The 14,141-nt window shown below is 46.0% G+C and overlaps 1 protein-coding gene across 1 annotated transcript in view; it reads right to left on the bottom strand.

Moving 5' to 3' along the window:
- Window positions 1-349: 349 nt before the first annotated feature.
- LOC309549077 (sodium-dependent glucose transporter 1-like) overlaps window positions 350-14,141 on the bottom strand; it is a 30,542-nt gene continuing 16,750 nt past the window's right edge. Inside the window, exons 3-4 of the mRNA XM_082249079.1 lie at window positions 6,864-6,980; window positions 350-1,536 (exon numbers count right to left, since the gene is read on the bottom strand). Coding sequence (XP_082105205.1) covers window positions 362-1,536; window positions 6,864-6,980 — 1,292 coding nt within the window. The 3' untranslated portion in view covers window positions 350-361. The remainder of the gene's footprint in view (window positions 1,537-6,863; window positions 6,981-14,141) is intronic.

The following is a 14,141-nucleotide window of genomic DNA, read 5'->3' as shown; positions in this document are numbered from 1 at the left end:
TATATCCAAAATAAAACGAATTTCAGCTGGAGTTGGCCTTTGTGAAGTCAGAACATGTGCTTTCTTTGACCACAACTGAAAAGCTTGAAGTTAGCAGCCAGCTGTAAACTTTTAAAGCACATTAGATTTAAAATTAGATGAACTTAAATATTTAGGGTAAAATATCTATATAGCTGGGTGAGACCAGGTACAGTAGCACACACACAATTTAAAGGCGGGCAACAAAATTAAAAAAGGCTTTTCCTTTCCCTCTGGATTTCCTGTATCCTTCAATTATATAAAATTTCCAGATCATCTTAGGCAACTTGCGTTCCTTTCGGACAAGCAGGTACAAATAATAAAACGAATTTGCAATACAAATTTAATCATTTTTTTCTCTGTCCACATTCAACAGTTTTTTCAAAGGTGATCCGTCAACCACCTGATCGCCAAGTGTCCCATTCTTGGAGAAAGTCTGGCTGTTGGAAGTAGAAGTCACATCTGGGGGGGTGTCCTCTGGTATCACAGTGATAGAATCCTTACTTCGGTCATTCATTTCAATAGCTTCAAAATCTGCATCATTCCATTGCTGAACATCCTCCTCCTCTTCTTCCTCTAGGCCAGAATTCGAAAGTAAGGCCCTTCGGTCTTCACTTTCAACTCCATCCCACCGTACCTTGTCCTGCGAAGAAGTGGCCAGTTTGTACATGACTGGAAACAATACAGTGGTCACAGCAGAAGATGCCAAGATTGTGTACATAAGTACTGGAAAAGCGGGCAACATTTCCTGAAGGTATCCTACAGAGGCAGGAATTGCCATTTCTCCAAGTGCTGCTCCAATCACAAATAAGGAAGCCGTCTTGCTTCCTATAGTCGTGTACTGCTGTGCCCAAGAGAAACCACTGGGAAAGGTGGTAGCCATAGATGCCCCATACAGTGCACTTCCAATCCAAAGGACTATGTGTCTTTTATAAAAGATCATTAAAGATACAGATGCAACCGTGCAGCCAATCACACTAAGAAGCAGCATGGTGCCAGGATACAAACATGTCGCAAAGCAGATAGCCAAACCTCGAACTGCAGCAAACACTCCCCAAAATATAGAGTTCACCCCCGCAGCCTTATCATGATCCATGTCTGCCATATTGATAGCGTAAGTAAATATGTATGAACCATAGGCAACTTCTGCACCAACATAGAAAAAGAAAAATAAGCAAAGTAGAAAGATGAGAGCGTTGTGATGCTTGGCTGTCCTTCCTTTTTCTTCTGAACCCTTAGTGGCTGATCGATTAGGCGGACTTTTACAGTACAAGATAAATAAAAATATAGAGACCAGCAATATGTATGTGGCAATAACAATATAGGATAGCATTGACTTCTTAATTTCAAGAATATTAGGTACTTCTTGTGATGGGATCTTATCAAAGGGCAGAATTTCTGGAATTAATTTTGCCAAAATTGGTGCCAGAAGAGCCCCCAGAGCAAAACTGAAGTGTAGTGCCTGAACATGGGGTCCAGCTTCATCTCCCCAAGTGTTCAGAATGACAACATTTCCACCTGACATGGGAGAAGAAAATGATTACTAATTAATACATAAAAAAAACACAATCTCAGTAACAAAACAAAACAAAAAAAAAAAGTTAATTCAACATAATGCACTATAGCACGTTCCTTTTACAGAAATGCACACAAATTATGTTAATATAGTTACAAACTATGTTAATATGGTTAAAAAAAAAACACTTATATACACATACACACACAGCAGGTGAAATAATAAACACATCATTTTTCTAGGTAAATATATTTCTACAGGTGCTACTGACATGAAATTTTCACCATGTCGTTAAATAAATAACGCAATAAACTGCCATGGCCTGTATATGCACGCTCACCACGCAAGACTCCATTGCTGAAGAAAAATCATGATGAAGCTCGTTTAAAGTTTGCTGCAAAACATTTCGAAGAACCCATACCAACAGTGAAGTTTAAATTCGGGAACATGGTTTGGGGCTGTTTTTCAGCATACATTACTGGCAGCAAACCATGTCATTGAAGTGAGGATGGATGGAAAAATTTACCCAGACATTCTTCATAAAAATCTGCCGCCAGGAGGATGGAGATGAAACAAGGGTGGACATTTCAGCAAGACAATGATACCAAACACAAAGCCAAGGAAACTCTCAGTTGAATTCAAAGAAAGAAAATAAAGCTGTTGGAATGGCCCAGCCAGCCAATTGCCTGACTTGAATCCAATAGAAAATCTATGGAAAGAACTAAAAGATCAGAGTTCATAGAAGAGGCCCACGAAACCTTCAAGATTTGTGTGGAAGAATGGGCCAAAATCACACCTGAGCAATGCATGCAACTAGTTCCTCTATACAGGAGGCGTCTTGAAGCGGTCATTACAAAGAATTTTGTACAAAGTAATAAAAATAAGTTTCAGTTAGCATGTTCAATATTTTTTTCCTGTGTCATTCCATTTTATTACACATAACTTAATTTTTAAACTTATTTGTTTTGTTGTTCTTTGTATGTATGGATTGATTTGGTTGTTACCGACATGTGGTGAAGATTTCATGTCATAACACCTTTAGAAATATAATTTACCTAGAAAAATGGCGACGTGTTCAATACTTATTTTACCCACTGTAAATACTCTCTTCAGAATATTAAGCACTTCACCATTTTGTAAAAGTTGTCCTTTTGTCCTTCTAACTCCAGAAAAGTTTGATTTTGCATATGTAATAATCTCAAAGTAATACTTGTTCTATATATATATATATATATATATATATATATATATATATATATATAGTGATACAGTGCCTTGCGAAAGTATTCGGCCCCCTTGAACTTTGCGACCTTTTGCCACATTTCAGGCTTCAAACAAAGATATAAAACTGTAATTTTTTGTGAAGAATCAACAACAAGTGGGACACAATCATCAAGTGGAACAAAATTTATTGGATATTTCAAACTTTGTTAACAAATAAAAAACTGAAAAATTGGGCGTGCAAAATTATTCAGCCCCTTTACTTTCAGTGCAGCAAACTCTCTCCAGAAGTTCAGTGAGGATCTCTGAATGATCCAATGTGGACCTAAATGACTAATGATGATAAAAAGAATCCACCTGTGTGTAATCAAGTCTCCGTATAAATGCACCTGCACTGTGATAGTCTCAGAGGTCTGTTTAAAGCGCAGAGAGCATCATGAAGAACAAGGAACACACCGGGCAGATCCGAGATACTGTTGTGGAGAAGTTTAAAGCCGGATTTGGATACAAAAAGATTTCCCAAGCTTTAAACATCCCAAGGAGCACTGTGCAAGCGATAATATTGAAATGGAAGGAGTATCAGACCACTGCAAATCTACGAAGACCTGGCCGTCCCTCTAAACTTTCAGCTCATACAAGGAGAAGACTGATCAGAGATGCAGCCAAGAGGCCCATGATCACTCTGGATGAACTGCAGAGATCTACAGCTGAGGTGGGAGACTCTGTCCATAGGACAACAATCAGTCATATACTGCACAAATCTGGCCTTTATGGAAGAGTGGCAAGAAGAAAGCCATTTCTTAAAGATATCCATAAAAAGGGTCGTTTAAAGTTTGCCACAAGCCACCTAGGAGACATACCAAACATGTGGAAGAAGGTGCTCTGGTCAGATGAAACCAAAATCAAACTTTTGGCAACAATGCAAAACGTTATGTTTGGCGTAAAAGCAACACAGCTCATCACCCTGAACACACCATCCCCACTGTCAAACATGGTGGTGGCAGCATCATGGTTTGGGCCTACTTTTCTTCAGCAGGGACAGGGAAGATGGTTAGAATTGATGGGAAGATGGATGGAGCCAAATACAGGACCATTCTAGAAGAAAACCTGACGGAGTCTGCAAAAGACCTGAGACTGGGACAGAGATTTGTCTTCCAACAAGACAATGATCCAAAACAAAGCAAAATCTACAATGGAATGGTTTACAAATAAACATATCCAGGTGTTAGAATGGCCAAGTCAAAGTCCAGACCTGAATCCAATCGAGAATCTGTGGAAAGAACTGAAAACTGCTGTTCGCAAACGCTCTCCATCCAACCTCACTGAGCTCGAGCTGTTTTGCAAGGAGGAATGGGCAAAAATTTCAGTCTCTCGATGTGCAAAACTGATAGAGACATACCCCAAGCGACTTAGAGCTGTAATCGCAGCAAAATGTGGCGCTACAAAGTATTAACTTAAGGGGGCTGAATAATTTTGCATGCCCAATTTTTCAGTTTTTTATTTGTTAAAAAAGTTTGAAATATCCAATAAATTTCGTTCCACTTCATGATTGTGTCCCACTTGTTGATTTTTCACAAAAAATTAGTTTTATATCTTTAGGTTTGAAGCCTGAAATGTGGCAAAAGGTCGCAAAGTTCAAGGGGGCCGAATACTTTCGCAAGGCACTGTATATCTAATGAGAAAAATGTCTAGGTCAGAGGTAGTCAACTTGAAAATTATAGAGGGCCTCTATTGGTGGTCAGTGGCAGCAAAATTGAACTGCCCCTCCCTTGTGTATTAGTGGTCAGTACCAGTGAAACAAATGTTTTACTAAACCCACAACAGTAAAATCAGTCTGTATCTGCAGTAAAGCATGCTCGTTCTACTCACTGTGGAACCTAAGGGGCTAATCCTCTGCATTGTGTAAAAAGGCGGTTTGATCCTGTTTTCCTAAAGGCCCGTACACACGTACCGATCGTCGGCATACAAACGTCGGCGGACGAAAGATCTGCCGATTGTACGCGTGTTAGTATGGTGCCTCCGACAGATGTCTGCGCACAATCCGCGGACAAAAGTCTTTCTTGCAAACATGAAAATTTTTGTCTGCGGACACCAGAACGGACGATTGTTCGCCTGTCAGTACAGAATTCGGCCGACAGACCGCAGATTTGCAAGACTGGGCATGCTCAGAAAATTAAAAACACAGGGAAAGTTAACCATTACATGACATCACTTCTGCAGTCAGCTGAAGTCTGCAGACAAAATTCTTGTGCTGTCCTTGTGCTGTCTTTGCACTTTTCAACAGACACCGACATCCCGGGGAGAAAAGACGAACATTTGTATGCCGACCATCGGTACGTGTGTACGGGGCTTAATTCTCCCCAGTCTTCCACAGTCCCCAAACCATCTCCTGATAGAACAGAGCTTTTTTTTTTTTTCCTGGGAAGATGTGATCAGCACAGGGCCAATCAGCACTGTTAAGACAGAGTCAGGTGTCCTGCAGCCTCAGAGGACAACCAGCGGAGAATGAATGACTCGTACTACAAGCTTTAACCAGTGTGCTGCTGGACACTGAGAAATCACAAGGCTGCTCTAACTGCTGATTAGAAATGGTATTTAGCAGTTTATATTTACTAAAACATTTGCATTTCTATGTACTGTGGGAGACCAGATATAGAGAATGAAGGGTCCTGGGCTTATTACCACTTTAAGCCCCACTTGCCCTCTGCATTGGTGGTCATGCCAGAGATAGTTAAAAACACACACGCTGGTGATCATGGCAATGAAAGTTAAAAATCCCATCAACACATGTCAAATTTTGGGCATCCCCTGCAGCAAAAATTTAATTTTTGGTGAGATACTTCCAAAGAAAAATCACATCTAATAGGATGCAGACCCTGCCACTTTCCTCAGAGTCCTGCAAGTGCAGCAGCTGATTGTCTGTGTCTATGTGTAGAATGAATGAGAGTGACTCTATAATTATCAAACAGCTATTTCTACAGAATATCAAACAGTATGAAACTGCAACAAAGTTTGTTAAAAATCCTTTAAAAATTTACATTGATTGCCCTCCTTAAGACATCTAACTTCTACCTGGATTACATGGAACCCTAAGGTTCCTCCAGGGGTTGCTAGGGGTTCCTTGCAGTGTGGCTGATTGACTTCCCATCTGATCAGGTAGCATGATACCAATGATCTCTTCAGTGGGTGTAAGGCTGACCACTAACTGTGAAGATTGTATTCACCCTACACCAATGTAAGGGGCATTTCTTCCCACTGATCCCAATAAACCCCGATTTTAGTAAGGGTTCCCAGAGACATCAACATTTTAGGGGTAAATAGGTTAAGAAAGGCTGTGTTAAAGCGGAGTTCCACCCTGGGAAAGCTTTTTTTTAATAAAAATACCCCCGGGACAGTCAGGGCTAGTACATTCCACAATGGCTAGCCTCCGATCTGTCCCGGGTTGCACTTACCTTTTAGAAGAAATACTTACCTTGAAAATGTATTGTCCAGCGCTGCCATCTCAGGTGTGGGCGGCTTGAAGCCAGCGCGATCCTCTTCTGTGTCCACTTCTGTCTTCTTCGGTCCCACGATGCACTGCACCGGCCCCGCCGTCACTTCCGGGGCCGCAGCGTCATCCCTGCACAGCTTCTGGGCATGCCCAGAAGCTGTTTAGCAAGGTATGACGGCGCCTGCACCAGAAATGACGTCAGGGCCGGTGCAGGCACATTGATTCCTGGCAGTGATGATGTTCAGCTCCCAGGAATCATTGCAAGCCAGGAAGTGACGAATCGCTGTGGCCGCCGAGGGGAGGAAGAGGAAGTAAGGCAAGTATATTTTCTTCTAAACCAGGTAAGAAAAAAAAAAAAAAAAGTTTAACAATTTGTTTTTCAGGTGACCCCGGGCATGAAGACGGAGGTAAGTTTAATTTTAGGGTGGAACTCCGCTTTAAGATATATTTTTCCTGCATTTATTTCAAAAGCAATAACCTGTAACAACTTGCAGCCATTTGTTATACGCTATTATTGTAAAGGACTGTTCTAAATAACACAATAAAAATATTTATCAACGAACATCTTGATAATGGTTTTTCCTATTCCTGTGGAATGTTAAAGGAGAACAAAGTTACCTGTATCTAAGAATCCCATTGAGGTGCCCACAACAGACATCACTCCAGTCAAAAGAATGGCCTTCTTACACCAAGGCAACATTAAAAGGCCTGTACAGGTCGCTAGCATGGATAATCCTGTTAAAGAAAAAAAAAAATGAGCTTTACCAGTAACACATTTCAACATTTTCACAAATGACACAATCACATAAAAATAATGGAGTAACAAGTATGTATGTTTCTTCGGCTCTAAGCTTCAATGCTGGGTCTTGTTCACACATTGCACTTTCAGTCAGTCTGCAAACCATTACAATGTTAATGAGCATTGCATGTAATGTGACTGTAAGGAGTTTAGGAATAAGTGGACTTTTAAAATATTTTGGCTCCTTCAATATATCAAAATAATCAAAGATGTATGCAAATATGATTCTTTATCATTTTACTCGCACTTACGGGGCTCAATTCACAAAGCAGTATCTACAGCTTTAAGAACGGTGGTAAAATACCTCTTAGCGTTTTACACAAATTATTTTGCAATTCACAAAAAAAATAAAAAACACGCTACTAAAATACCGTATGAGCCATTTTAAGAAGAAGTGATGCGGTATTTGAGTAGTGAAAGCTAGTGGTATTTTAATGCCGACATAAGTCGGCATCCTTAAACAGTAAACAACATTGTACATATCATAGTTCATAGAAGCGAGCAGCCGCTGCATCCTTAAAGTGGTCGTTATCGATAAAAAAAAAAAAAAAAAAAAAAGGAAGAGGATCCGGTTTCTTTAAAGCATTAACAACAGCACAGTGCTTGTGCTGTGTCAGTTGGCCCCTTGTGTTATATTAATTACCTGGCTGATCCTGCCCTCTAAACTGGCCACGGTTTATCATGAGTGGAGCCCTGACACCATTATCAGTTTATGTGCCTCTGTCATCCGCTGTCTCTCCTCTGTCCTCCTCTCCCTGCCGGTCAGCTCCAATCTACTCCCCGGCCCTCCCTCCTGCTGCTATCATAACGGAGTCTTCTTGCTACAATCTACAATATATTAAATGATGTGCCTCAGTGTATGTGTATTTAAAAAATAAGCCTCTGTATACCTTGTCTTATAGCGCCGCTCACATGACAGCCTGCCTCTCTCTCTCTCTGCCTTCTGGCTGACGTCAGCTGAAGATTCTCAACCCCTCCCGTTGTAGCTGTCAGATCGAGAGAGGTGGGTGGTCACAGACAAAAAGGTATACAGCGGCTTATTTTTTTTTTTAAAACGTACACTGGGGCACACCATTTATTCGAACAGAGGAGATTGTAGCAAGACTCAGTGGCTTAACCACCACTTTAACAACCATGACTCTGCTGTCAGCGGGGTAAACAAAAGACAAAAAGACTTGAAAGCATTTATAAAAAAAACAAAAAAAAAAAAAAAAAAACGCACAGGTGCTCAAATACCACCAAAAGAAAGCTCTATTTGTGGGGAAAAAAGGACAAAACGGAATTTTTGTAAAATCTTACCTGTAAAATTCCTTTCTCTGAGTCCGACAGTCGCCGCCTCTTCATATTCGTCACTATGGGGTTTTGACCTTTGCTCCGTAGGAGTAGCTAGGCAACAGAATATGTCAATATTAAAGGCTTTTAACATATCCCACCCCCAGGGGGTGGTCCCCTCAGTCAATAACCTCCTACTTCCTGTATCCATACCTCAGTTTCAGTGGAATAGCAGTAGAGTATACAACCAAACCCCAAAAGAGGGGCGGGGGCGGCGACTGTCGGAGGACTCTTCATATTCGTCACTATGGGGACGTCCCAAAGCAGTGCAAACATGAGGGGTGGGAAACGCAGCCGCGCCCAAGGCAACGCAGTCTCCACATCAGAGAAAGTAACCTTACCAAAGGAAGGAAACCAGCTGGGAAGCATGAAAAAAACTTGCTCAACAGGAGCAACAACCCAGGAAAAAACAAATAACCCAGGGAGAAAAAATATCCCAACAGCCAAGGGTCCAAAACAAAGGACCCTAAGGAACCGCCGCACTAAGAACCTTGCGGCCAAAGGAAGCATTTGCCGATGCCTGAACATCCACCTTGTAAAATTTTGTGAAAGTGTGAACGGTCGACCAAGTCGCCGCCTTACACACCTGGGCCACAGAAGCCCCATGACGACAGGCCCAAGACGTACTCTGGGATCTGGTAGAGTGCGCCTTCACAGGCATAGGAGGGACTTTACCCTTCAAAGCATATGCCTGCTCAATGGTCTGTCTGATCCATTTGGCGATGGTAGAAGCCAATGCCGCCATGCCCTTCCGAGGTCCCTCAGGAAGGACAAAGAGAGAATCCGTCTTGCGAAAAGACTTCGTCAAATTCAGGTAAACCCTGACTGCCCTGACAACATCCAAGGAATGTAGAGCCACCTCCTTCGGATGCTTAGGCTTCGCGCAAAGCGAAGGCAAGACAATGTCCTCGTTGAGGTGAAATTCGGAAACCCTTTTCGGAAGAAAAGGATTAGGTCGCAAGACCGCCTTATCCAAGTGAAGTACCAGATACGGAGACCTGCAGGACAAAGCTGCCAACTCCGAAACTCTGCGAGCCGAAGTGATCGCCACCAAAAAGGCGATTTTTTTGGACAACAGAGGCAACGAGATCTCCCTGATCTTTTCAAAGGGAGCATGTTGTAACACGGACAGAACAAGGTTCAAGTCCCATGGAAGCAAAGGCTCCCTCCGAGGAGGGACCAGATGTCGCACCCCTTGAACAAAGGTGCTAACTAGAGAATTAGACGCCACGGGGCGTTAAAAAGAACGGCCAGAGCAGAAATCTGACCCTTAAATCGTGGCCAACGCTAAACGCTGGTCCACGCCCGTTTGAAGGAAGGCCAACACCCTCGAAACCAAATAAGAGCGAGGGGAATACCCCCTGGACTCACACCAGTCAAAGTAGGCCTTCCACGTACGGTAGTATATTTTTCCCGAAGAGGCCTTTCTAGCATTGATCAAAGTATGAATGACCTCCGGAGAGAGACCCCTATCCTTCAGGACCTCGGTCTCAACAGCCAGGCCGTCAAAGCCAGCGACTGTAAAGCAGGATGGAATATCGGTCCTTGAGACAGAAGATCTTCCCGAAGAGGCAAACGCCACGGGTCGTCGACCGCCAGGTTCACGAGGTCTGCGTACCAGGACCGGCGAGGCCAGTCCGGTGCCACAAGAACCACCGTGTGTGGTTCCGAAGTCAACCTGCGAAGGAACCTGGACAGCAGCTGAATCGGTGGAAAGGCATACATCAGACGATACTGATGCCATGGAGCCACCAACGCGTCTGACGCGTCTGCCTGAGGATCGCGCGTCCTTGCCACGAACCTTTCCACCTTGTTGTTCAGACGAGACGCGAACAGGTCCACATCCGGAAGACCCCACTTCGCGCACAACATCTGGAAGACATCCGGGTGGAGGGACCATTCCACCTGGTCCAGGGACTGGCGACTCAGATAATCCGCCTGCCAGTTCTCCACCCCCGGAATGTGAACCGCTGAAATCGCCGGGACGTGCGTCTCGGCCCAAGACAGAATGTCGGCCACTTCCTGAGCCGCTCGGGCACTCCTGGTGCCCCCTTGGTGGTTGATGTAGGCCACCGCTGTGGCACTGTCCGTCTGCACCCGAACCGGACGGCCCTGCAGCCTGTCCGTCCAACGTCGAAGGCAGAGATTTATCGCTCGCAATTCCAGAATGTTGATCGGAAGGGAGGATTCCCCCTCCGACCAAGTCCCCTGGGCGGGTCCGACACCAGACCCTGGTCGGTCGCTGACCGAACCAGGATGTCGTCCAGATACCCCAGGACAGAGATGCCCTGAGCTCTCAATAAAGCCAGAACACCCGCGGAGCCGAAGCGAGCCCAAAAGGCAGCGCCACGAATTGGTAATGATCCTCCGCAATGGCGAATCGAAGGTACCTCTGGTGACCCTCGAAAATGGGGATGTGAAGGTACGCATCCTTCAAGTCGATGGAGGCCATGAATTCCCCCGGAACCAGGGCAGCCACCACCGACCGCAGGGATTCCATGCGGAACTTGCGAACCCGCACAAAGCGGTTCAGAGCCTTTAAGTCCAGAATCGGAAACACCTTGCCCTCCTTTCTGGGCACGGTGAACAGATTGGAATAGAACCCCCGAAATCTGTCCCGATGAGGCACCGGAACCACCACTCCCTGAGCCCGCAGATCCTGCACCGCCAGGTGCAGAGCCTGCAAACGCTCCGGAGACAGCTGAAGATTTGAGGGAAAAAATCTGCTCTCCAGCCGAGAGAGAAACTCGATCTTGTAGCCGGATCGAACGATTTCCTGAACCCACCTGTCCCGAACACGGGCCAGCCAGGGTTGAAGAAAACCGAGCAAGCGTCCCCCCACCCCAGAACCGGGTGAGGGCGCCCCTTCAGGCCGCACTGTTGTGGGCAGCGGATCCGGACTGGCCGGACTTCTGCTTACCTGTCCACGGTTTCTTCTGGGAGCCTTGGCCTTTGAACGGCTTGCCCTTATAGTGCGACCGAAAGGCACGAAAGGAGCCCCGAGAGGGCCGAAAAGAAGCGTTGTTCTTACCGTGAGCCGCCTTAGCCTTGTGGAATTGGGGCAAGAGCGTGCTCTTACCACCCGTGATCCCTTTAATCAGTGTATCCAAGGAATCGCCAAAAAGGCGAGATCCGTTATAGGGCAGATTAGCTAAGGTCTTGCGCAAAGACTTCAGCCAAATCAGGCGGCGAGACAACACCGCCACACTGTGCACGCGTGCAGCCAACAGAACTATGTCCAAGTCCGCATCACACAAATACATGACACCCTGATGGATCTGATCCACCATAGCCAAAGTCTCTGGAGGGGCCGAGTCAGCCACCAGGACGCGTCTAAGCACCTGCGTCCAATTTGCGACAGCCTGAGCTGCCATAAGCAAGGCAAAAATAGCCTTGAGCATAGAACCGGTAACCGAATAAGTATGACGGGTAAGAGACTCCAGTCTCCTGTCCGTGGCATCCCGGAACACCGGCGTATCCTCAGCAGGAACCGCAGTAGACTTATTTAAAACCGCCACCGCGTGATCCACCGGAGGAGGCACACACCAACGTTCATCAGTAGCAGGCGTGAAAGGATAACGCAGCTTGAACCTACTTGGCACAGCAAAAGGCTTCTTTAGAGTGCGCCATTGTTCACCAACAGCGCACTGAAAATCCTCAGTACAAGGAAAAACCTGAGAAGTTTTGCGTCTCCGCTGTGTCCCATAAGAAGCCAGAACGGCAGGAGGACACGGTTCATCCTGTAAATGCAGCGTTTGTTTGATAGAAGCAATCAACTCATCCACGAGTGCAAGCTCTTCAGACGAGCCAGGGGGAGAATCATCCACCCCCTCAACCTCTGCATCACCCTCCGACCCTGCAAAGTCCAGGGACGAACGGGACCCCGATAAGGGGACCCCAGCCATAGCAGCCCCATCACCTTCGCCCTCTGAATCAGAGGATATTGAGAGTCTGGGCCGTTTTGTGGATTGAGCAGCCACCAGCATTTGCACCTGAGCAGCAAGGTTAGCCACCACAGTAGCCAAATCACCCCCTGGGGGGGAAACAGCAGCCCCTTGGCCTCCCACCAAAGTGAGAGGAAATTTGCTTTCCTGAGAATTCATGCCCCAAAGTATGTGGAAGAATAAAGGGTTAACTGCCCCTTTAAAAAGCGCGGCGAGCGCAGCCCCCCGAACACATACACCAATACAAGCCGACCCCCACAGGGAGAAAGTACAACTCAGGCAAGGATACAGGTATAGAGAGGTAAAAACCTGGAGAGACCGCTGCTGCCTCGATCGGTGCGCGCAGGGAAAAGGAAGTGATGTCACGCGGGGTGCTCTATTAAAGCCTATGGAAGGCTACAAGAAAATGGCCGCCTGCAGTGCTATCATGCGGCCGGAGCGAGCGCCGCCAAAATGGCGGCATTTGGCGCCGAAACGCTGCTCCTCCACAACAGTGAGACCGCCAAAAAAACACATGCAGTAAAATAAAATAATGACTGACCGCCGCAGAGGTCGCCGCAATGTGCAAAACACGATACAATCATGCCCCCAGCACACAGCCTGTCACACAGCAAGACACAGCACATAAAACTGACACAGCACAGTGCAGCATGCCCCCCCCCCCCCCCTGCAGCCCACAGAATGCAGCCAGCAGACAGGGAGTCCAAGCAGTGTGACAAGAGGCAGGGTTACACAGTCCCAGACTGACACCCCCCAAACAGACAGGTCCCCACATAGATACACTTACCTCCTAGATGGCGTGGGGAACCCGCACAGGCGAACAAGCCACTGCACATGGGACAGGGAGAGTCGCAGTCAGGACGCAGGAAAACTGCGGTGCGAAACCGCATGGCGTCCAGTGAGGTAGCCACCTCACCATAGCATCCCTGCACCGAACAGGGATGGGTCGTTCAGAATGCCAGGAGAAGTACCTGACCGAACGCTCGATGGCAGGCTGAGAAGCCACTGGCCCACAGCCTGCGACCAGGGGGATCAGCCCGAGACCCAGCCTGCATGATCCTCTTCATCAGAAGAACTAACTAATGCTGACAAAATAACAGCTAAGTAAGGAAAGAGAGAAAGAAACTCAAATAAAATCAAAAAAGAAGAGAAAGGCTGAGACAAAATGCCCCAGCATAGAGACATCCAGCTACTCCTGACAAGCTAGACATTGAAACTGAGGTATGGATACAGGAAGTAGGAGGTTATTGACTGAGGGGACCACCCCCTGGGGGTGGGATATGTTAAAAGCCTTTAATATTGACATATTCTGTTGCCTAGCTACTCCTACGGAGCAAAGGTCATAACCACATAGTGACGAATATGAAGAGGCGGCGACTGTCAGAGGACGTAAGAGAAATTTAGTTTGGGTACAGCGTCGCACAACCGCGCAATTGTCCGTTAAAGTAACAGTGCCTAATCTCTAAATAGGGCCTGGTAAGGAAGGGGGCAAATCCTTCCGGTCTTAAAGTGGTTAAAGCAAAACTAAAGGGTCAATACTTACCTGTCCAATGGTCCCTTGCTAATGCAGGCATCTTCTCCCGAGTGCCAGTCTTTTGGCCTCTTTATTGGCAGGCAGGGGGTGAGGTCACTCCTGCACAGGAGCTAGTCATCCTAGCCCCCATCAGACCGGCCTGGCACTGTAAGCTCAGCTTCGCATGTGCAGCTCAGTTAACAGCACCTGAGAAGACAGCAAGATGCAGGTAGGGGTATTTTATTGCAGAAGAGATGGTGCTTGTCTCTTCTGAAATAAAAGCCTGCTTACTTGCCGTTTCTTACAGC

The sequence above is a fragment of the Pelophylax lessonae genome (assembly GCF_965119305.1).
Source record: "Pelophylax lessonae genome assembly, chromosome: 3".
Lineage (NCBI taxonomy): Eukaryota > Metazoa > Chordata > Amphibia > Anura > Ranidae > Pelophylax > Pelophylax lessonae.
This window is presented reverse-complemented; position numbering and strand designations above follow the sequence as displayed.